The sequence below is a fragment of the Vicugna pacos genome, chromosome 21 (genome assembly GCF_048564905.1).
Source record: "Vicugna pacos chromosome 21, VicPac4, whole genome shotgun sequence".
NCBI lineage: Eukaryota > Metazoa > Chordata > Mammalia > Artiodactyla > Camelidae > Vicugna > Vicugna pacos.
In genome coordinates, this window is record NC_133007.1 from 28,136,059 (window position 1) to 28,159,374 (window position 23,316).

The 23,316-nt window shown below is 51.1% G+C and overlaps 3 protein-coding genes across 12 annotated transcripts in view; 1 reads left to right on the forward strand and 2 right to left on the reverse strand.

Annotated features, from left to right (window-relative positions):
• The window catches only part of PRUNE1 (prune exopolyphosphatase 1), a 17,870-nt gene extending 13,422 nt beyond the window's left edge, over window positions 1-4,448 (reverse strand). The window contains exon 1 of one of the 2 annotated variants that reach the window (XM_031688933.2): window positions 4,330-4,448. Coding sequence is in view for 1 of the 2 variants with exons in the window: in XM_006216961.4 (XP_006217023.1) it covers window positions 2,918-2,956 (39 nt within the window). In the remaining variant the exon portion in view is untranslated. Of the gene's footprint in view, window positions 1-2,917; window positions 3,162-4,329 lie in introns of those variants that run through there. The other variant, XM_006216961.4, reaches the window with a different exon arrangement.
• Window positions 1-15,957, forward strand: part of MINDY1 (MINDY lysine 48 deubiquitinase 1) — a 25,486-nt gene extending 9,529 nt beyond the window's left edge. The window contains exons 1-11 of one of the 5 annotated variants that reach the window (XM_015250136.3): window positions 2,621-2,745; window positions 4,435-4,917; window positions 7,883-8,694; window positions 9,061-9,118; window positions 9,534-9,598; window positions 10,004-10,162; window positions 10,498-10,600; window positions 10,959-11,101; window positions 11,911-12,102; window positions 12,448-12,603; window positions 12,916-13,457. In XM_015250136.3, coding sequence (XP_015105622.1) covers window positions 8,242-8,694; window positions 9,061-9,118; window positions 9,534-9,598; window positions 10,004-10,162; window positions 10,498-10,600; window positions 10,959-11,101; window positions 11,911-12,102; window positions 12,448-12,603; window positions 12,916-12,996 — 1,410 coding nt within the window. In that variant the 5' untranslated portion in view covers window positions 2,621-2,745; window positions 4,435-4,917; window positions 7,883-8,241 and the 3' untranslated portion in view covers window positions 12,997-13,457. Of the gene's footprint in view, window positions 1-2,620; window positions 2,746-4,434; window positions 4,918-4,984; window positions 5,079-7,882; window positions 8,695-9,060; window positions 9,119-9,533; window positions 9,599-10,003; window positions 10,163-10,497; window positions 10,601-10,958; window positions 11,102-11,910; window positions 12,103-12,447; window positions 12,604-12,915; window positions 13,458-15,432 lie in introns of those variants that run through there. The other 4 variants (XM_072946604.1, XM_072946607.1, XM_072946606.1 and 1 more) reach the window with 4 other exon arrangements.
• Window positions 14,125-22,171, reverse strand: ANXA9 (annexin A9). 5 transcript variants are annotated; one of them, XM_072946610.1, is made up of 15 exons: window positions 22,011-22,171; window positions 21,778-21,857; window positions 21,501-21,657; window positions 21,013-21,098; window positions 20,720-20,816; window positions 20,077-20,171; window positions 19,754-19,867; window positions 19,437-19,527; window positions 18,350-18,429; window positions 18,104-18,163; window positions 17,544-17,628; window positions 17,327-17,422; window positions 17,183-17,241; window positions 14,628-14,750; window positions 14,125-14,404 (listed from the first exon to the last, which is right to left on the reverse strand). In XM_072946610.1, exons 4-15 carry the CDS (start codon window positions 21,085-21,087, stop codon window positions 14,342-14,344), a joined length of 1,038 nt encoding a protein of 345 aa, XP_072802711.1. In that variant the 5' UTR covers window positions 21,088-21,098; window positions 21,501-21,657; window positions 21,778-21,857; window positions 22,011-22,171; the 3' UTR covers window positions 14,125-14,341. The 5 variants fall into 5 exon arrangements, with proteins under 5 accessions (XP_072802711.1, XP_072802714.1, XP_072802712.1 ...); XM_072946613.1 differs by lacking the exon at window positions 22,011-22,171 and having other exon boundaries at window positions 21,571-21,657; window positions 21,778-21,976; XM_072946611.1 differs by lacking the exon at window positions 22,011-22,171 and having other exon boundaries at window positions 21,013-21,094; window positions 21,778-21,976.
• Between the last annotated feature and the right edge of the window lie 1,145 nt (window positions 22,172-23,316).

Sequence of the window (23,316 nt, forward strand, 5' to 3'; positions counted from 1 at the left end):
ACCTCTTCCTGTCCAGCTCCAGCTCCTGGGGTTCTCATGTGGAACTCAACTACCACCTTAAGGAGCTTGCCATCTTTTCCTGGGCATGTACCACAAATCCTTAACATTGCTTACCACTTAGGTGCCTGTAAACTTTGTTGTTCAAACTAGTACACTTCTGAGAATGAGAAGGGATGCAATGAATGATTATACCTCAGTAAACTCAGACTGTCCTGGGCAAGCCGGTCGTATGGACGCCTAACCTACAAGGCACCATTCCCCTCCTCGTTGAGGGAAAATACGTGTAACTCTTAACCCCCAGCCTATCCGCCACCAGCTGAAAGCGCAAGCCAAACAGCCTCTGTTTTCTGACCATCAGACGAAGAGTTCAGGGCAAATATAGCTACACTTAGAGCACGAGGAAACCTGAGCTGCCAATGGAAGAAATACAATCTGAGAGCCACAAGCAGATATAAAGTTTTCTTTTCTTAAAAAAAAAAAAAAAAAAAAAAAGGAAAACCACTGGTTGAAATGACTATGTCCTAATGTTCTCTGTAGCCTCAACAGCGGGAGAGAGGGGATGGGTTTTAGGGCTGGCAAAGCCAACCACTTCCCTTCTCAGGCTGAATATGGCCTGATGCCTACTCTACACAATAGTTAATGGGAGGAAAAAAAAACAGACAAGGAGCCAGAGATAGAGAAGCCCTCCCAGCAGGGAAAATGGGACAGACTGACACTATCGCCAGGACTGCAAATTTCTAAGGAGAATCAGCACTCCTGATTCTGGCCTCAGGCTGACAAGTGCAGACAACACAGATTATCCAAAGGCTTCTGGATGAACACCTAAACTTGAATGCAGCCCCACCCTGAAGCAAAGATTTTTTTTTTTCCTCACCAAAAGTGCAAGATGACTCACCATGAATAGGACATTTAGTTAAACAGGATTTCTTCTCAGTGGAACAACCTACTATTATTGTGGCCGCTACTGGAGAAAATTTTTCTGGTATCAAATGCTGAAAATATGGTACCAACAGGAGAGCTGGCTGGGTTATCAGCTGTTTCTATCTTGTGTAAAAGTTGACAATTTCCTAAAAGTCATACTGTAATTCGACAGAAACACTCAAACTTAACAGTGTCTCTGTCTAAATCACGTCTTTCTTTACACAAGAAACAACAGTGTGGCCACTGGGGAACTGGAGAGAGAGAACAAAATGATCTTTTTTTCTAATTTCATATCCTTTTTGTATTAAAATTTTCTCACTATGTACATTTACTACTTCTATAATTAAAAGCAATCTAAATTGTTGCTGCCCATGTTCACTGGCTGACATTCCCAGTGTCTAATTTTCTTGTTTCTCCTGGCACTGGATAGGCTGTGTGGTGATGATAAGAGCTCCAAGACAGGACTTCGCCTTCACAACTCCACAAGTTTGGAAAAAGGAAGGTCTAGATTTTGTTCCTTGGGGGATGAATGCTGGCAAAGAAAGGTCACCACGATACCAGTAATACTGAAAAAAATCCAGTGTTTTTCAGCTTCATACACCTGAGGAAGATACACTCTTAACCTGGGGGTATTTCTGGAGGGTGGATGCTGCAGAACAGATGCATGCCATGAAGTGTTATCTGGTGAGGTTTCAGGTTCAAGGACTCTTTACCAAATGGTGAAAAAGAGACTGGTCATTCGGGTTATTGGGGGAAAAAATCCAACCGCCTAGCACTGGGAATGGTGCCACAAAGGCTGTATCAGTCCTCCAATGAGTTCTCTGTGACAGAAGTCAGAGGTAGCCAAAACGAATTGGCCCCAGATCACCTTATGCATTAAAACAACTTTCCCAAAATTTGAATTTCACAAGGAAAAATTTTGGTGTAATTGATGTTAAAATTGAACTTCACCCCTATTTTTCAGGTGAGGATATTCATTTATGACAGCAGCTGAGTCTGCAGGAGGAATTAGGTAAATTTTAGGATTTGTTAAAGACCAGAATCTATCACCCAGGGGAATTTGTAGAGTTTAAGATACTCAAAAAGGAAGAATAGCCAACCATCTGTCTAGATTTCTCCAGGGACAATATAACTCGAAGTAGGGGGGCCAGGTGATCTCCTGGAGCCTTTCTCTAGCCAGCTTTTTGCTGCTAATAAAACAGCAGCCTAACGCTACACGACCAGTCAACATGGCTGGGCGATTCCAACCGGCTCAGAGAGTACAAAAATAAGCCACAAGGCATTCAGGAGTCATGTTTATAGTTTTGATTCCAAACACACTTTGTGCTTATCCCGTCCAGGCCACGGATTTTTATGCAATTTGTGTGTGTTAAGGCCAAGGAAGAAAACTGAAGGCAAAGGAATGCAGGTTATGGGTCAACAGACATGCCTGTTGTATTGTGTATGTTTACCTTAAGAACAGATTTAAAGTAAAACACCACCACCACCCCTAATGTAGAATGAGTCAGGCCCGCCGGACAGAAACCGCCGTTCAGAGGCAGCAAAGCCGTGGGCACCGGTTCCCTCGTCCCCCCGGGGTTCACCTGGAGGCCAGTGGGCCAAGGCCGCCTCGCGAGCGGAGAACTGAGAGAGGGGCGGGGAGAAAGGGACAAATACATCTCGCGGCAGCGCAGCCCGGTCCTTTTGACGGAACCGACCCGCGACAGCCAGCAGCGGCTCAGGGGCAGGACCCAGACCCATGCATCCTCCTCCCCGCTCTCGGGCGGACCCCAAAGGCAGGGGCCCCCAAACGGGGTGACCGAGCAGCACTCCCACTCTCAAGGGGTAGGTTCTCGCTCCTCACTTCTCAGGCCCTAAGCTTGATCAGATCCCGAGCCCCCAACCCACAATTCCACGATCCCTCCACACACACCCTCGGGCTCCCCCGGATCCCACATCTTCGTCCTTCCTGAACCCCAGGCTCCATTCCTTACGATCACAGACAGGGGTCCTTTACCTGCAGAGCAGCTCGACAACCCTGCAGGTAGTCCTCCATGGTGAAGCCCAAGGCGTGCCACCGCCCCTCTTCGCGGAGAGGTTACCCGGAGAATGCGCCCCGCCCCGCACTCAGGGGCTTGAGGCGAGAGTCAGGAGGCGGGACTCGAACCCGCTACACCGCGATGCGGCCCTGACCCCTGGAGGAAGTGCGTAATCGGGCGCCCAGGGAGTCCGTCGTCGCCCCTCCCTCAGCGGCGGAGGCCGAGCTCTGCGCCCAGGGACTCACGGGACGCCATTCCAGAGGCGCGAAGTGGGGCGTGGTGCAGGGCATCCTGGGAAATGTAGTTCAGAAGCTCCGAAAAACCGAGGGAAGGAGAATTTTCTGAGATCATTTATCTGACACCCAAATGTACAGGTGTCACCTAACCTATCTTTGTGGCATCTGAACGCGCCCTCTCGAGTCAGGCTAAATGTAGCATCTGTCCATATGTTACCCCAGCCATCAGGTTGACATCTTAAATTACACTGGGCAAGAACAGCCCTTCAACCTCCTTCCTCGAATGCTCCCCTTAACCAAACTGACCCATTGCCACCAATTTTGTGATTTTCTGTGTTACAAAACTTTAGAATAATCCCTGACCTCTCTTTTTTTTCTTAACACCTAGTTTCTTGCCAACTCCTGGCTTCTTTCACAACTCTATCCTGTTTTTCATAGCGACGGCAAATGTCTCCTCATTCTTTTCCTAGACTGTTGTAACCCGGGTTCTTTGCTCTCTGCCTCCTTAATTGTTCCGACTGCCCATTTCAGCTTTCAGAGTTGCTTAAAGTTTTCATCCTGCGGCAGCCCTGTAAGTAGAGATTGGAGGGCCTTTCAGAATGTAGGGTTGGGTTCCAACCTCCTTTAACTGCCACCTTCCAGCCCCAGAGTAATGAAGAGTATTGCACATAAATGCACTCTCATCATCAAATGTTCCCTCGTTTTTAATGAATCCTTCTATTTCCTACCACCAGCTTTTCCTGCTCCCCACGCTAGGAATGGAGAGGACATGACAGATGAGAGCTGGGGCCTGTGGTGGGAACAGGGACCAGAGCACAGGGGTGCTGGGTCTCCGGCTTGCAGCTAATTTTCTCCCCACTGCACTCTTCCCAGAGCCTGGGGCTTCTTCCACACCTTCTGCACTACCAGGGTACAGCCCAAACAGCTTCATTTCTTGATTTTAAAACATGATATAGTAAGGACTTGGAAAGGAGCAGGATTTTTTTTTCACTTTAAATGAGTAAATATGCAAATACCATGTTCTTTGTCCCTGCCTCTATGGATCCAGAGCAAAGCACTGCCATACCCAGGGAGAAAGCCCGGCTCCAACAAGCTGCTGCTGTCCAGCCCTGCTCCTCCCCTCAGCAAGGGCACTTGCTCTTCCCTGTTCTCACCAGAGAGGCACAAGTGCTCCGTCCCTTCCAGCAGTAGGCGAAGGGAAGAGAAAGGGTCTGTTGTTTTTCTCTCCTTGTTTCTCTCCCTCATTGCTGATCACCAAGCTGCTGACCAGGTCAGAAAGCCCTAATGGAAATCCTCCAGAGCTGGGCAGGCTCCTCCTCCTCCAGGAAGCTTGTCCTTGACTGATTTTTCTTTGTCCCGATGGGTAAAAGAGAGAGAGAGAGAAAGAAGAAAAAAGAAAAACCACAAACTTCCTTTGAAAACCAGCTTATGGACAGGGCCTGGAGCGCACGCCCTTGACTCAGCGACTCAGAAATCCTGAAGACATTCTGAGCCACCGGGTAGCACCTGGCGGCACCCCTGCCCGCCTCCACCTTCCTCCAGTGCCCGGGTCGTGGGCGTGAGTCCGGAAGTGGCCACGATCCAGCCAGGACCGCCGCTCATAAACCCGTATAAGCTCTGGTGTTGACAGCTGGGAGGCAGCTGCGACTGTGGCGGCGCCCCTCACTGTACCCTCCTCCCCCATCGTATGGCCAGAGTTGAACCCTCCTTCTAAGTCCTGGAACAGCACCCACTTCTTTAAGGTAAAAACTGTTTTAACCATTTTCTTCACCTCTTCTCCTAACCCCCAGTTCTCCCCTTCCTCTCCAGATCTGGGGCGGTGACACGGACTTGTCCTTCCACCTTGGGTCTCTACAGGTCTGGACTTCGAGGGGAACTAAGGCAGGAGGAAAATGTAAAAGAGGTGCTGCTTGGTCCCTACATTTCCTCTTTTTAATGACACCTTCCCCCTCTCCCTTGCTGGCCAGTAGACAGCAGACTTGGGTCTGACTGAGAAGGAGATTAAGGTGGGACAGCAAAGCACTTGAGGGGAAAGTAAAGTTCCTGTGTAGAAGGGCCGGGAGGGGATGTCTCATTAAAGCTACATACCTGTTTTATATGCTTCTTCCAACTTCTGGCGATTTACTGCCACTGGCTGGGGAGGGGCCGGGGCTGTTTTAACCCCCTCACTCATCCCCAGAGGATAATTCCAGCCGGAGAGAAAATGTAGAACTTGAGTTAAGAAAAGAGGAAAAGAATGAAATCCTGATTTGTTTGACTAGGACACTCCCTTCGCCCTCCCCTGCTCTGATACTCCATCTGGTGAGCGCCTTGTAGAGGGGAAGCCCTCCACCGTGCCTCCTGCCCCTCTCCTGAAGCCTTAGCCCCTTAGCTTTGCCCAGTGTCTCTGAGGCCCAGCTCCCTCCGGTGTCCAGCCTCTCTTGGCTCAGCCCTCCAGCCAGCTAGCTGCCCAGCCCCCACTTAATTACTGATCATTTCTGGCATTGACAGAAAAGATAAGAAATAAGCCCTGCTTTTCTCTAAGCTTTTAAAAAATTTACCCAGGCGCTGGTTTCTGCTTCTGAAGCTCATTCTTTTTTATTTTTTCGTTTTTATTTTTTGGTAGGGGGAGGCAATTAGGTTTATTTTTATTTATTTATTCATTTAATGGCGGTACTGGGGATTGAACCCAGAACCTCGTGCATGCTAAGCAAGCACACTACTGAGCTATATCCTCCCACCCCAGGCTCATTCTAAGTGTCATTTGGGAAGGGAGGGGAAAAAGGAGAGAGAGAAAAAAAAAACAAAACCTGTAAGGCCTACAGGCAATTTTTGCTGCTTTGATTCTATTTCTTTCTTTCTTTCTTTCTTTCTTTCTTTCTTTCTTTCTTTCTTTCTTTCTTTCTTTCTTTCTTTCTTTCTTTCTTTCTTTTCTTTTTGAAATTAACACTAATTCTAAGTTAACAACATGTAAATGAGATGCAGCTAGCATAAATTATATTTGAATCAGGAGGATGATCGATTTGAGTGACTAGGCTTATTTCGGTGGCTTCTGTGTTTCTCAACTTCATCCACAGGCTTTACCTAGCCCTAAATTCCTGCTGGATTGCAAGAGGACAGTCTCAGGTTAAGAGGAAGCGAGAGAAATGATTTCTAACAAGTTTCATTTCTCCCCTTTTCTCACCCTGAGTAAGGGGGAGAGGAGAGCAAGGTGGAGAAGGGAGCAAGGAGGTTGCAGGGAGATGTTTTTCAGGGGGGTTCGTGGCTTTATATCTTTAACAGCCCATGGTGTTAATAAAATGTCTATCTACGCTTAGTGCTGACAGAGAGCAGGTTAAACAGGTCCAGTGTTGACATCTTAAATGACCTAGGTAGGAATACACAGGAAGAACATATGCACAGGTAGATGAACAAAGATGCTGGGCCAACTGATGTCCTTCAAAGTCCAACGACCCCCACTCCTGGGCTCTCAGGTGTCTGCCTGCCGTCCCTGTCAACAGATAAAGTACATTCTTTACTGGGCGTGTTTCCCCTAGCAAACTAATAACCCTAAGTAATGCCTAATCTCGCAACAGCTCAGGCCAGCTTGCTTCAGCCCACCTTATCAGAGTCATAAACCCCACAGCCCTTAGCGGACCCTAAACCTCTTACCTCACCTACAATCAGTCAGACTTGGCCTCAAGCCGATCAGGCATCCTGCCACCCGACCTTATAAAACCCCCCAACAGCCGGCCCTCGGGGCTCAGCAGGCCCCTCTCGTCTGTGTGGCCCACTGTGGGCTATGGCAGTGTTCCCTAATAAACTCCTTTCCACTCCCATACTTAATCTCTGGTAGATTCCTTTACCAACCCACGTGTCACTGGCTTACCTACCGACTGGCCACGATGTGTCCCACAACAGTAGAGGGAGCACTTTTTTACATAAATCAATAATCAGGGTGGAGGAGGATATAGCTCAGTGGTAGAGCGCATGCTTAGCATGCACAGGTCCTGGGCTCAATCCCCAGTACCTCCATTAAAATAAATAAATAAACAAACCTAATTACCTCCCTCCTCAAAAAAGTTTTTTTTTAATCAGCATTTTCATATTTCATGTAGTGGGCAAGAGGGTACCTCTGGGTTGGGTAGTTTTTGGAGCAAAGAGAACTGAGGAGAAGTTGCTATTCCAGCTCCAGCTGTCTAAGGAAGCTTCCTGGAAGAGTTTGGGGGGGGATGGTTTTGGTGCCTCTAATCTGAAGTTACTTATCGGAACCAATCTCTGATTCAGATCCCCAGGGCGCACACTTCCCCTCTTTAGCCTACAGGAAGCCCCTCCTAGGATCTTTCTGTTGTGGTTTGGGATTGTGTAAAGTTCAGTGGAGTTCTTGGTGGAGAAAGACTGCTTTCTCGCTGGTATTTCTCCTCTAGGGTCATGATATTGGCTCTCTGCAGTTTCATTCTTCACCCCAAACGCTCTATGAGTGTTTATCGTTTTGCCTTTGGGGTGAGGCAGAGAGAGGTAGCCCTAAAGGTACAAGCCCTGAACAGCCAAGGGGAGGGGCTAGGCTTGGACAGAGGAAGGACTCTTGTCCTGGCTGCGGCGGGCCAACCACAGGATGAGCTAAAGAGCGTGCTCTTAATAACCGTTAGTATAGTTGTAACATTTCTTTCTCCATCTCTTTCCCTTCTTTCTCCTTTTGCTCTTCCTTTCTCTCTGCCTTTCCTCCTTTCCTTGTCCTTACTGTTTCAGGGAAGCTGACTCCACCCAATGTCTTCACTCCCGCTGGAACCATCCCTCCCAAGCCTGGAAGCCCTGCACCTGCGCTGGTCCCACCTGGTCACAGCAAGTTAGAGGTGAAAGAGCTCAGCCTGGGGCCTTTCTGTTTACCCCAGAGCTGTACTGCCCAGAGCCCAGAGGGACTGAACAGACACTAGCCACGCCTTCCACGCTACGCTGGTTTTCCAAGACTTTTCTGGGTCTAGTTGCTTTCCAGCCTGATGACTTCCTTCTTATTGGATCATTCTCTCTTTCGCATATCGAGCCTGGATTAGGTCAGTCCCTGAGGACAGTAAAGCCCGTTGGGACCCCTCAGCTGCCCCGCGCTGACCATGGAAGACCATCAGCCTGAGCATCCAGCCTCTGCTAAAGACAGCACTGCAGACGCAGTCAGCCCAGAGAACCACGCGGTCCCGTCAGAAGCAGAGGAGCACCCTCAGGACAGGGATGCCGAAGATGCTGATGGGGCAGCTGGAGAACAGGAGCTGGCCGAGCAAAGTTTGCCGCTGGCCCAGGGCCAGGATAACCTCGAGCCCCTGTCACCTGATGCTAGCTCAAGCCAACTGGGGCCAGCTCAGGGGACGCAGCCCGAGGTAGAGACGGTGGGGGCCTGCTCCAGGCCGCAGGAGCTCCCCCAGTCCCCCAGAGCCCGACAGCCTGAGCTAGACTTCTACTGTGTAAAGTGGATCCCCTGGAAGGGAGAACGGACACCCATCATCACCCAGAGTGCTAACGGCCCGTGCCCTCTCCTCGCCATCATGAACATCCTCCTTCTTCAGTGGAAGGTGAGAGAGAGTTTGGAAGGGGGGCTCAGGAAATGTTGCTCATTCTGATTTTCCCAAACCTGTCAAAACTTTCCAGATTATCCTTCCTACTCCTCCAGCTTGAACAAATGAGATAAGATATTCGTAAAAACAAAACAATTATCTGTCCTGCTCCTGTGTCTTCTACTCTCTAGCAAATGGGAATGCCTTGCAGTATCTCACATTCAGTCCTTTGTTCCAGTTGCCAAGGCCTTTTCCCCACCCCCACCCCACCCCCCACTGCTGGACAGCCCCCTCCCCCACCCCTGCCTTTCTGTGGGTTCCTCCTTCAGTGCTGCCTGAAGGAAAGCACACGCATGGCTGACTTTGATCACTCCTTGCCCCCAGGTGAAGCTGCCACCTCAGAAGGAAGTGATCACATCAGATGAGCTCATGGCCCACCTTGGTGAGTGACTGGGCCTTGAAGAGGACTTACCCAAAAGGTTCCAGTGCTATCCACTCAGCCAGAAATCCAGAATATTGAGGGAACCCCCCCATTCGGGGCTCTTTTGTGGCAGGGAAGGTAAAGGTCTACGGGGCTTCTCTGCAGGGCTGGGGGATGAAAAGCAAAAGTGAAGGTGTCAGGAGTCCTGAGTCGTAACCCCAGTTCTGCCCTTGGCTTTCACGTGTGACCCTGGGTGGGCCCTTCACCTTTGTGAGCCTGTTTCTTCCTCAGAGAAATGAAAGGTCTGTGTTAGATTCTAAGGCCCCTTGTAGCTCTGAAAATCTGTGGTTCTGTGACATCCCTGCTCTCCAGGAGAAGAGGAAGCAGCTTTTGGGACAATTGGTGGGGTAAGTTGATAAGGATTCCTGTCTTGCAGGAGACTGCCTTCTGTCCATCAAGCCCCAGGAGAAGTCAGAGGGACTTCAGCTTAATTTCCAGCAGGTGAGGTGAAAGGTCTGTGGACGCAGTGGTTGCAGGTTTATAAGGGGACAGGCGGGCTGTTAGAGGGGCCTTTCTGACACTTCTCGAGAGGGTTCCTTGAACTGTGATTTCTTTCTGCAGGAGGGGGAGGGTGTACCTCTGTCCTAGACAGTATGTCTATTTACATAAGATAAAGAAGGGTTGATGCAAGGGAGGAATGCAGTGGCTCGTGAGGGAACCGGGGAAGAAAAGCAACAAGGTTAGATTTCTTTTCTGGAGGTGGGAGTGGCGTGGGGGGAGGAGAGGCTAGGATAGCCATCATTTTCTTTTTTCCCAGCTTTATTGCCATGTAATTGACATATAACACTGTGTAAGCTTAAGATGTACGACGTGCTGATTTGCTCTGTCCATCGTTTTCTATCCCAGAATGTGGACGATGCAATGACAGTGCTGCCTAAGCTGGCCACAGGGCTGGATGTCAATGTGCGGTTCACAGGCGTCTCTGATTTTGAGTACACACCCGAGTGCAGTATCTTTGACCTACTAGGCATACCTCTGTACCATGGCTGGCTTGTTGATCCACAGGTGAGAGTGAGAGAGCCCAAATGAGACTCTTAACCAGCTCAAGTTGAGAAAGAAAAAAATTTTATGGGCTGGGGGTGAGGGAGGCAGGGAGCAGATTGCCTTGGGAGGGGATTAAGGTTTAAAGGGTGGGTCCAGTGCAGAATTCCTTTAACTTTCACCTTTTTTGTGGGAGAAACATTCAAATGCAAGCAAACCACAGGCAAATAGGTCGGTACTTTTCAAGGTCGAGAGTTTCAGGAAGCTTGGGTCGTAGGGTTGCAGTGCCTGTGGACTTGGTTCATTTCCTTCCTAAAAAAGATCTCAGTTTTTTCTGCACCACCCCACTGCCCCTGCAGAGTCCTGAGGCTGTGAGCGCGGTTGGGAAACTGAGCTACAACCAGCTGGTGGAGAAGATCATCACCTGCAAGCACTCCAGCGACACCAGCCTGGTGACAGAAGGTGCCATCCCTCCCTTCTCTTCTGTGGGTCTTCGGTGGAGGGAATGATGGCCCCTTCGGTTTACCGTTTACTGTCCCCCCCACCATGTCACACTGGAATAAAAGCTCCATGAGAGTGAGTTTAGGGGGTTGCCTGCTTCGTTCATCGTTTCACCCCCCAGTCCCTCACACGGTGCCTGGCGGCAAAATAGCTGCTCAGTTAGCATCTGCTGAATGAATGAATACAGGCTTCAGGGAAGGGATTTCACAAAGTGGAACTGACCCCTTGCTCTTTGGCGGGGGCTCTCTGGATGGTCCTTCCTACTGTGGACTTTGGATTTTAAGCCCCCCCCTTCCCCCTTCTTGTGCCCTGCTGCCAGGCCTGATTGCAGAGCAGTTCCTGGAGACCACGGCCGCACAGCTGACCTACCATGGTCTGTGTGAGCTGACGGCGGCTGCCAAGGAGGGCGAACTTAGCGTCTTTTTCCGGAACAACCACTTTAGCACAATGACTAAGCACAAGGTGATGAGGGTTTGGAGGCGTGGGGGTTGCAGGGCTGTCATTCCCTCCTGCCTTTTTCTTCCGGGTCAGTGTTTCCATCAGGATAGGGTAGATTAAGCTGTGGTGACAAATGACCCCTAAAATCTCTGTGGTTTACCACTATGAAGATTTGTTTTTCACTCATGTTGCCTGTCTACTGCCGACTGGCTGCAGCTCTGTCCCGCATCATCACTCCGGGACCCCGGCTGACAAGACAGCCGTTATCTGCAATAGAGGAGTTAAAAGAGACAGAGGGACACCAGGCCCTTGCTTTTAGGGCTTCTGCCCGGAAATGACACACATGAGTCCTGCTAACCCCTCCCTGGCCAGAGTAAGCCCTGAGGAGTCAGCCTGCCGTCAATGGGACAGGAAAGTAAAAATCCTCTCCCAGGAAGTGGCAGTGGAGTTTTTGAACAATACTACAGTTTTCCAAAGTTAGAAATTGTCTGAGCTCTTGAGTTGAGTAGAAGGATTTACCCTCATAGCCATCAGGTGAGCCCAGAGAACCAGGGGAGGTAGGGTAGGCAGCAGTGTCTTGGGTGGAACCCAGCCCCGAGGACTCCATGCTTGGCCACAGTGACCGCCATCCACACACCCAGGTGGCCGTGCCCTCAGACAGCCCTGCCTTCTTCCCACAGCCATGCATTTTTATAAAAGATCCACTTTGCTCACATATTCCAGTTGGCATACCAATTGATTCAAATAGTTTCTGTGCATCTCAGATGATTTCTGGCCATAAACTGCCTCCGTGTCGTCTATCTTACCAGTTAACATTGTCCTCTTCTTTGCAGAGTCACTTATACCTACTGGTCACTGACCAGGGCTTTCTACAGGAGGAGCAGGTGGTGTGGGAGAGCCTGCACAATGTGGACGGAGACAGCTGCTTTTGTGACTCTGACTTCCACCTGAGTCATTCCCTGGGCAAGGGGCCTGGCGCAGAAAGTGCGAGCGGCTCCCCAGAGAAGCAGCGGCAGGTGGACCAGGTGTGTGGGGCCTCTGGGAAGGGTGCAGAGGGCACATTTGCCTCAGAGAGCTCTTTGCCACAGGCCAGCTGCCTGCATCTTATCATCTAGAGGCTGTAACATATGACACACTTGGCCTTCTCCTCTCTGTTACCTTTGGAACATCTCCGCACTTGGTGTGTGTTCTCTGGCACCACAGGTAATACACTTGGCTGTGTGTTTTGCTCTGGAGGAGAAGGAGCTAGGGAATTTGAAGGAAGAGAAACGGCTGGTTTGGAAACCTAAACCTAAACCTAAACCTAGCCTGGGTATCCCCCTGCCCCAGCCAGCGCCTCCACCGACACTTGTCCTTTCCCCTCCCTCCAGGACTACCTGATCGCATTGTCCCTGCAGCAGCAGCAGCAGCCGCAGGGCACGTTAGGTCTTAGTGACTTGGAACTGGCCCAGCAGCTTCAGCAAGAGGAGTACCAACAGCACCAAGCGGTCCAGCCCGCACCAGCACGGGCCCCGTCGCCACCACAGGTGAGCCTGCTGCGCCCTGCCCTCAGCGCCGCCCCTCCAGCGTTCCCGCATCTCCTGTGAGCTGCCCCTGCTTCGCCTCGTCCAGACACTTATTCCTGCCAACGTCCCCTCAGAGTGTTCCTCAGGGCAGGGGCCCTTCTCCTGTCTGTCCCTCTCCCCTGGGTCCCTCTCCCCTGGGTTCCTCTCCCCTGGGCCCCTTCCTGTCTTTCTCCCTGAACTGCCCTTCCCAATCCTGACCCTGCTTCCACCTAGAATCTCTGTCCGTGTGCTCTTCCACGGTTGAGGGATGACCAGTTGTTAAATCTGATCCAGGGGCGAGGAGCCACATCTGGACGCCCAGCCACCGAGCGTCGGCAAAGACCGAAGCAAGAGTCCGACTGTGTCCTCCTGTAGCGCCGTCAGTGCCAGGCTGCCTGGCCTCTGCGTCCGGAGGCTGGGGCTCTGTGGCTTGCTCCCCCAGCTCAACTTGAGATGTTCAGGGTAACTTATTTATGGACTGTTGGGGATCAAAGCAGGCAGTAAATGCCAAGGTCAGACTTGTGACGTCCTTGCCCTCAAGTGCTGCCTCCTCCTCCTCCCAGCCCTCCAGGGCAACACTGGGGTTGATGGGGTGAGGATTTCTGATTCCCAACTCCCTTTCACCAGAATAGTCACATTAATACACAGACTCAGGCTCCAGGGTGAGGTCCTTGTCTGGAATGCATCTTCCTTACTACCTACCCCTGACTGGTGGAGTCCTCCTGGCCGTCCTGCAGGCCCCTCCGTATCCATTTGTTTCAGGGTTTGGTTTGGGTTTCTATAGCCACTATTTGTAATGCCTTCCTAGGGGTTTGGAAATAAAACTTCTTTCCGGAGAGCTGTTGTTTGCCTTACCCTGCAGCTATGGGGTTAAGTATTTGACCCAATTGAGGAATGCAAAAGGCAGGGTGGGGGAGAGTAGAGGCCTGAGGGTTGGCCTGTCATTTTTAATAGGGCCAGCAGGGGGAGCCAAAGCCTGCATTTTCCGTTTTGTTTTGTTTTTGTTTCTCTGTTTTTAATAGGTTTTCTTTGAGAAATAGTACTTTAATTTGGGAGGTGGGTTTCCAGGTCCTTGCTTTGGACAGATGAATTTCGGGTTATGCTCCCTGCTAACCCCAGTCTTCCCAGGCAGGTGACGGGTAGATTGATCCTCTGCCTACGTCTCCCATCATACAGATGGTCTTTGCTACCTCTAACCATTTCTGACCTCGTTCTGGTTCCTCAGTTATTTTGCCTGAAATTTCCTGAGGAAGAGAGAATAATGGGGGTGAGGGGAGACACCGAGGAGGGGGTGGTTGTTGATAATGGCACATCAAAGGCACCTCCAATTTCAGGGCCTCCTCCCAGCCCATGTCCTGTTCCACCCAAACTTCAATCAGGGAACACAAACAACAGTGAAGTTTGCCAAAAGAATTCAGGTATCAGTGAGATGTTCTGGCCAGAGTATGGGAGGGATGGGTAGAGCAGAAACCATCAGAGAGAGCCCATTACTCCACACCCAGGATAGAGCGAGGGGACCCAGGGGCAGACAGCACTTTGAAATGAGGGAAATTAAGGGATTTAAAAGAACCTTGAGTTCCAGCCTCAACAAGAAGCTGGAGCATGTGATGCTCAGTGAGGGGTTATCTTATTTGGAGGCCCAGGTGGTCTCTTGCAGGCTCAGCCAAACATGGGAATCTCAGATCCTTGAACGTCATGTGGGGATGGGGGCAGAGAGGTCTCAGAGGTCTTCGGCCCTGCACAGGGCCAGTAGGGCTGACTGGCAATCCCCTTTCACTGCATCCTGTGGACAAGAAAGTCAGAGTGTTAGAAAGACCCATCGTCACCATGGCTCAGGTAGCGTCCCCTCCCCCATGCTGATCCAGAGCTTGTTTGGTGCCTGGAGTCCAGCACTAAATTAACCAAAGACGCCTGAGTTCTCCAGGGCATGAATATGCTCAGCTGTGCGCAGGTGCACACAGAGGTGAAGCTCTGAGGCTCCAGGGTAAGAACCAGCCAAGTCTCACCTGGAGGGAAGAGTAGAGGGACTTCCCAAATTTCTTTTTGAACTCAGCTCGAATACTCAGAAGATCAGTCTCACTTCGAGAAATAAGGATGCGCATCAGGTCTTGGTAATTGGGCTCAGTTTCCTGATAGAGGGAAAAACAGAATGGGGAGGTCGTGGTAGTAACATTCTCACAGAGTGGGGACTGGACTGCACGGTGAATTATTCTAGGGAGGGCTGGTGAGGCGAGAGTCAAGGAAAAAGAGAAGTGCACGTTGTCTAGGGACAAAGTTATCTTTGTCCTTTCTCATGGAGGATGATGTGGCAGGAAGGACCAGTTGCTGTGGGGGCAGCTGGAATACTTCTCGTTCCTTCCAGGCCTTTCCTGGCCCTCCCACTAGCTTAGAATCTCACTTGAAAGCAGGTACTGAAGGAAGGTTAGAGGAGACTTGCTTCCTAAAGACTTCCAGCATGAAAGCCAGGAAGACTGCTTTTTAACTTCCAAGTTAGTGAATGTCCTAGGAGAGAGGAGGGTCAAGTGACTTCTCATTCTGATAACACCGGTTTCTCCGGGTTGGACCCCTGACATTCAGCATCACTTATACCCGCACCAGGCCTCCTGCCTTTTGGTTAAAGATGGTAACGGAGGGTTCAGTTTGGAAATAATACAGGTATAGGACATCATCAAGCCATGAGCTATAATTGATTATAATAAACAATGTTCTCATGAGAGATTTCTAAATAAAATATTTTGTTTGCAGAAATCCTCTTTGTGTCATGAGCTGGGTACTGGTGCTGTCACTATTTCCTAATATCCTCTTTTTCAGAGTTTCCTCCTTCACTTGACTCAAGAGACCCTTCCCAGAGCTGCCTGAAACCCACACTTACGGCATCCCCACAGACCATAAACCCCTGTGAAGAAGCAAAAGAGAGTGATGAAGTGAAAACAGGATGCTATATTTCGTTTGGACTCATTACCTAATTGTCAGTGGGCCTGATGGCTACTGTATTTTAAATTGCCCGTCTCATCGGTTTTGTGTTGTGATACAGATTGCCGAGTGCTCCCCAGTACCCGTTCTTCTCTTCTTCCAACTCTTGTTACTCCCCGGTTGTAGAACTGGGGCAAGAGTCACTTATTAACCGAGTATTCCCAGGGGTGCACAGGCACTCTCCGCACAAACCTACATCAAACATAATTCCAGTCCTGTTACTTGAGCAGGTACTTGGCATCTCACACTGCCCTCACATCTTTACAATGAACATTCACTTTATGGTTCAATTTGGTCTGACTTTATCCTGAATCAGCCATCACTAAATGTTCATTTTTCTAAATAAATACTTCTCACAATCTATGTTTTCACGTATCTCTCATAAAATCATAATATGAAAGTGTCTTGATCAAGTTTTCCTTTTTAAAAATTATTTTTCAGAAAAGCAGGCCTAGATTGTTTTAAGATAAACCTGGTATTTATATCCAAGAGTCTGAGTCCTGAAAGCCAAATACATTATAATCATTTACTGCTGGAATACAAGTTTGTTTTTCTGACGGGAATTTAGATACCCACAACTTTTCAAATGAATCTTAGCATTCACTTATAACAGTACAGGCTTTATTGGATAAGCACAATAATCTACTGTCAAAATGGAAATCTCTGGATGGTAACGTAAGTGCTTCTATGTACTGTCTTGAATAGCTGTTAGTAAGGCATGGTGGTTTCCCCACCAGTATACAGAAAGCTATTCCATCTGCCAAAATGATAACTACTTTTATGTCCTTAAATTTTGGGGTGAGCTTTTTATTTATAGGTTTTGGGGGACAGTTGTACTAATAGGAGACCTAGCTCAATGAGCAGAATGACTGGATTCTGTTTATAAAATTATTCAAACCAAGATCACCCATTTGTTCGGATAATACACAGCAAAGTCTGCCCAGTGTGGAGAGAGGTGGACCCGGAGCACTGAGGACATGGCTTACCGTGTAGACCAACACCTACGGTATAGACCAGGCCCGGGGCAGTGAAATGTTCCATAGGACCATTATGTGTGTTTTAGGGAGGCTATATGATCTAATAGCTATGTGGCCTTGGGCAAGGTACTTAACCTCTCTGTACTTCAGTTTTTTCATCTAAAAATCAAGGATGGAGTGTGGATAAGAGGATTCATTGAAACGTGTAGTGGGCTCAGCATAGGCCCTGGCACACAGTGATCCCCTGAGAAACGGTGACTCTCTCGTCTTCCTTTCTAGCTAACCATCATCCATCATCATTTTGGCAACACCTGAAACAGGACAAGGCACTGTCATACAGAACAAATTCATATCTATATTTGGCCACCCAGACATTAATTTGGTCAAAATTTTGACTGAAGTGCCCTTGGGGTCAGCTAACTCAGCTCTAACCAGAGCGCACTCCCCTACTCTTGACAAGACAGTTTGTAAACCTGAAAAAGACAGCTGCTCATGTTTACAAAGTAATGTGAGATTGCTATGTGAGCAGCAGTGTGAAACCTCCTCGGTCTTGCCCAGGAGGGGTCTCCTCCCAATTTCTGTTCCAAAGGGAAAAGGGGTGTCCCTCTTACCTGGAGCGCTTGCTGAAGTTTATTGGCAAAGTACAGCGGTGTGTTCCGGATCACGGAGGCTGGAAGCAAAGAGGGCGAGATGGAGGGAGGGAGCTCCCATTCCGTGAGAGATGCCTACCCCCCAGGTCCTGAGCAGGCCCTTACCTAGGCTGAGCAGAGCCACCTGGGCAGCTCCGTGGAGACGGTCCCGGACAGTCTTCTCAAACCCATGCCCCGTGTACCGCTGGTACTGGTCCAGCACTGTGGTGCACGTGGGAAGGAGTTAGAAAGATGAAGGAAGGGGCGGGGTTCACTACCACTGAGAAAGACAGCCCTTCCTCAGCCAAAAGCAAGCTGGGAAGGCAGGAAGGCTCACGCATACCTCGGACGAGGTGTTCAGGATTTCGCTGTGTGAAGACAAGGACCCACGTGCTCTCGGTGCTGCGTCCCGCAGGCCGCATTAGCGCCTGGGAGGGCGGAGCAGATCAGGTTCACTGGTTAGAGCCTGGGGTGGCCATGGTTATGGGGTTCCCAGAACCCATCAAGGCGGAAAAGTTTATTTTAACCTGTAAATTAGCTGCATTTATTTGTCTATTTATGATTTTATTTTTTAAAGGACAGAGCTGTGAGAGGACTCTGCCCTCACAGCTTCATTCCCCAGTTTGGGAAAATCCTGGCACTCAAGGAAGTCAATAATCCCCAAGGGAGGGTCCACCCAAATGCCCATGAAAGGAGAATCTGCGAGTTCTGGAGTCAGAGGCTAGCTGCGAGAAAAGCCTTCAGTCGTGACACTATCTGACACCCCATGCCCCACTCATGTCACTGAGGACTCCTACCCCCAGGCAAGGACCGTTTTGCAGGACAAGTGGGTACACGGGTCACTGGCTCTAGGGGATGGTGTCTCGTGTGCAAGGCTGTGCAAACTCCCCAGCACCCGCTCACCTGGACGTCCTGTTCGGCCAGGTTATAGTCAGTGACCCCCGAGTAGCTCTCCCGGCACCCCTAGGATGAGAAGCTCTCTCAGGAAGGCTCTTTGAGGGGCAGCTCTTTATCTCCAGGTCTACAAACCGAACCCTGGTCGCCCCCAAAGCCCTTTCCTGTTCACTATACCATGCAATGCTCCCCACTCTAGCCCACCTCCTTCCCCGGTGGGGTAACTCCCATCCCCCACAGGCCAGCCCTCCACACCTTGGCCAGGGCCAGGAGCAGATCCCGAAAGAAGCCACTGGTCTTAGATTTGATGTCCTCCTTGGCCTCCACCTGGAAATCTGGAGTGGGGTAAGGAGTTCTCTGAATCCTCCTGGTTTTTCCCAATGAGGACAACTTCAGGGCCTGCCAAATGCCTGTGCTCTGTCAATCCTGCCATTCCCTGCTTGATGGTTCCTAGTTCCCAGGATGTAAGGCAGAAGCACCCCTGTGGTCACCCCGAAAACATCCCTAAACTGTGAGTAACCCATGTGCTGCGGGATCACGCACTGTGGAATGGCCTCATCTCCAGATGCTGACCTGCTGGAGGCAGGAGGGAGGAGGCACCTGTTATTTGAGTGGTGGTCAGACAGTGAAGAGAGGATAGGGAAACCCGTATTCTGAGTCAGGATGGCTAGAGCCTGGCCCCCCCTCCTGGGAGGCAAGGAAGAGTAATGTGGCAGGTGGAAAGTGAAGAAGGGAAAGAGTGGGAAAGAGAGAAGAGGAAGGGAAAAGGGAAAAACAGGAGCCAGAAGGGAGAGAGGTAGGAGAAAGGTGACGAAGACAGGCTGAGACTGGACATCAAAGGAACCCTGGGGAAAGCAAGACCAAGAGGGGGTGTGTCAGGCTGAGGATGAGAAGAAGCTGGTTACGAGTTAGCAGGTGAGGCAAGAGGCAGTCGAGCAGGGCCAGCAGCCAGGGGTCTGAGAACTGACACCTGTGACTTAGAGAGCAGGCCCCACCTTTCCCCCTGGCTGCCGCAAGGCTCCACTCAGCTGGGATGTGCTGTGATGGTAGAATCAGCAAGGGGCTGGGAAGATGACATGGGTGCCCTTGGGACTGTCACAGGGCTCAACGTTATCATTACCTTGGAGTCCGCCCTGGAGCCCCGGACTAAGATGGGTAATCATTGCTTCTCTTTCTTTAATGATGACATCTGACTCTCTCCCTGGCAGAGGGGTGGGTGGAGGAGAGACCCCAAGGGAATAGAACCAGACAGGCTTCCAGAGGGCCTGCAGGGAGTGCAGGAGAGGAGAGACCTGTCCTGCAGATCCCTCTCCAGTTCTTTGAGCCCCCTCCCCGCTCTTACTGTGCTTGTAGACTGCCAGGCACTCTTTTAGCTGGGGCGGGGTTCGGGTGGCAAGAATTTCCACGGCCACATCCTCAGGAGAACCTGAGTCCTACAAGAAATTGGCAGGGGGGCACTCTGAGACTGAGCCATGTCACTAGAACAGCAGAGAGCAGACGCTGACTATTCGTCCTTCTACGGGTCAGCACAGGCTGCTTAAAGGGGGCTTCTGCCATGTCCGCTCCTCTGGAGCGGGCAAAGGCAAGGCAGTCAACCCTCTCCTTCCCTCAACCATGTCCTCGCGCCCAGGCACCCTGGTAAACCTCTTCTCCTGGTACCTTCAAGGCTGTCTTCAATTCCCAGGCATCGAAATGGGCTGCAGGCTGCAGCAGAGCCACCACAATCCTCTCAAGGTTGCCAGAGAGTGCAGCCTGCAGGGACTTCAGCAGATCCTACAAGAAATGGTCCCCATGGCAGAGGAACAGGTCCCAGATGTGTGGGAAGGTTTGGGGATATTTGGATGGATTTCATCTCAGGCCTGAGCACCAGGCTTCCCCCTGCTCCACCAGGGTTAGCCAGGGAGCAGGAGCTGGCCTCCACTGCTACTGCTGTGGCCCAAGGCTTCCAGCCCACTGCTCTGGGGCTGTCAGAGTGGTCTCACCTGCTGGGTGCGTTCCTGGAAAGCTCGAGAGATGAGCTGCCTTTGCTCTCTGCTCCGGTTGGTGAGCACGTCCACGATGGCATTGTGGTCCACACCTGAACCAAGAGGAGTGCTGGGCTGTGAGCTGGGCACAGCCCACGTAGGGTCTTCACAGGGTCAGGACACCCTTATTCCATGGAGCTGAAGCCTCCGGAAAAGGCAATGATAAGTTCTAGAAAAGGCTGCGTCACCCACACTTCCATTTGCTCTCAGAGAAGATGCAAATAAGATGCCAAGATGGCATCAAGTCTGACTCAAATTTAGGTAAAGGTGGCCTAGGGTGGTGGGGGAAGTAGCTTTTTGGGATCACAGTCTTGGATCAGAGTCCCAGCTCTGCCACCACGAGCTGTGTGATCTTGCACAAGCCTCATTAGCTCCCTGAGCCCCAGTTTCCTCATCTGTAAAATGGAAATAGCAAGTCTTGCCTCACAGAGGCGTTGTGAGAATGGGGACGACATACCTACCGTGGTACTTGATATACAGGAATTAAGGCATTCCACAAACATCTACTGAGTATCGCCAGCTCCTCCTTCCTGGCTCCTTCTGGGTCTACAGACAGGCTTTGAAAAGGCAGATTCCCAAGTGCAGAGAGAAAGGGGCTCACCTCGGCCTGCAATGGCCCTCAGCAGCCTCTGCACATCCTTGTCCACACTGAAGCTCAGGAAGGTCCTGAGGGTGCCCAGGGTGCCCCAAGCTGCAGTCTGTAAAAGCAAGGTGGGAGGCGGGTACCAGTTGTCTGCTCACACCCCTCCCCCAGTGTCCCAGCCAGGTCTTCGGCATAGCCTCAGGGCAGGCTCTTGCTTTCCTGTTCCCTGGCCCTTCCACAGTCCCTGGGTAGCTATAATAATTAAAACAACAACAACAACAAAAGATTCCTACAATCCCAGTAGCCCCTACCTTGTTGGTAAGGCCGAGGTGGCTGAGGATCTCCTGAGTCAGGGATGGTCCCGTCTTCTGGCTGCTCACAGACATGATGTGACTGGCTGCCCCGGAGGGAGGGGAACAGAAGCCAACTCAAGGCACCGTCCCAGCCCCTCTGGGTCTCTCTATGACCCCCAGGCCTCCCTTTGCCCTTGTTGCAGAAAAAGGAACAACCTGCTTGGCAGGTTTGGGAGCCCAAGTGGAGGGTAAGGGGGGAGCCCCCACCTTCCCCACCGCTCACCCTCCTTCAGGAAGCAAGGTTTGACCAGGGATCTGCTAAAACCAGCACCATACAACCCCCCCTGACTCTAGGGCTGGTCACAAGTTTCCCCAGGCCTTGGTCTGAGGTGGATGATCCCCTTCTGAGGTCTGCGTCCCTTCCGCCCGTGGCCTGGCTGGGTGATCCTGGGGCAGCGTGGGGACGTGAGGCGAGGTGGCAGGATTAAGTATGTGGGTGGGAGCACCTGCAGTCCCAGCTACAAGGAAGCCCCTGCCACCCGCCTGCAGAGCTGTCTTCCGCTGTCTGCCTCGCACCCTCTGAGGCTCTGGCTGGGAGCTTTAGGTCAGCAGGTGCACTCTCTTAGCTGACGTGCGTAAGTGTTCTTGTGGGTACATGGGTACCTAAAGAAGGGAGCAGGCACTCATGTTAGAAAAGAAAAACTCCTTTCTCCCTCCCCCAAGTGATCAACAAGTAACCCCCACCCCATCCCCTCAGCATGAGAGCCCAGGTCCAGTGCTCACCCAGAACTGCTGGGGGTGAAGCGGGTGCCGTCGAAGCCTGGCAGTGTGCCTCGTGTGGATACCAGCTCCTGCGTGGCCTGCTGCAGGAGAGGGTGTGTGTGCGGCTCAAGCTGAACCGCCAGTCAGATGACCCCGCCAGCAGACCAGCCCAGCTGTTGTCTCCAGCTCTGGCCCCTCCCAAATGTGGGAGAGGACCAGGCTGTACTGGGTCCCACAGGCAAACACCTCCCTACCTACTGAGCATCTCTCCTCCCAGGAAATGGGCCTCAACCCACGCAAGGGAACTCCACCGGCCTCGCAGCAGCTCGGCCCGGACACTGGAGGCTTTGTGCGTTGCTTTCTCTGTGGGGCCAGGTGGGACCACAGAAGTCCGGTCTCTCAGTCCAGCTTCTGACTTGGCACTGCCTCTGACTCTAGCTCCCTAGGGGGCAGGTCACACAGGCTCCAGGGTGATTTCAAGGCTGATAGAAAAAAACCTGTTGGGGCGCATACCAGCAGGGCACCCCAGCCTGTACCCCGGAGGGGGTCCTGGCCCAGGAACTCCCTTGACTATTGCTTTATTAGAGTGGAAGTGGGTGGAAAAGAGTGGTAGGGTGGGGAGGGTGATACCTTTGGGGAAGGAAGGGCACAGGTATTCCGGAAGTGGGAGCTGATCCGCGGCCAAGAGAGAAAAACGCAAGGGTGTTCCCTGCAGACAGAAGCACCACGCTCCCCAAAGGCAGCAACAGGGAGATGAAGGAGGCTCCCTGGGTCCCTGTGTCTCGGACTCCTTCTGCTGCCTTTTGGCTGCTAGTGCTGTTTAGCTGCGGGTGATACAAACCCAGCAGCTGGGCTGGAGGCTGTCAGTGCAGAGAACAGCAGGTGAACAGTCTTGGGGAGCCTCGAGGGGCCCCTGAGGAGGTGATTATTCAGACCTCACAGCCAGCTCCCTAGGGCCTGGGAGCGGTCTCCTTTCTGCCTCCCTAGACAGGTTGGGTGGGGGCTGGGCAGAGGCCGGAGAGTGGTCTGCTCTCCTCTACCATGCTCCCATCCTGGGAAGGTCCTCACTGGCTTTCCTGCATTTTACCTGGCAACCTGAAAAAAGGGACTCAGATTCAGTACAGTGATTAAAAGCAAAAGTGCTGGAGCCAGACTCCTTAGACTCAGAATTCTGGTCTGCTGTGTGACGTTCGCAACTACCTCAACCTTTCTGTGCTCAGTTTCCTCCTTGTCAAAATGGGGATAGTAACAGTGTTCATATTATAGGCTATTGTGAGAATTAAATAAATCAATACATGTAAAGCACTTTAGAAGAGTGGCTGGGTATAGAAATGGTAAGTACACATGTCAAAATGGTAACCACTATGTTATAATAAGTATTGTTATAATGTTATTTTATACTGATAACTATTATTAGTGCCTCCTTAAGAATTCCAATCTTGGCTCTCTTCTGTAACTTTGTTCTTGCCAATTCCCAACCTGGCCACAAGAGAGCATCAGAAAACACTGAGAAAGGGCCCCGAGCCCCCTGGTGGCCACTTGAGGTCTCCCAGACTCTGG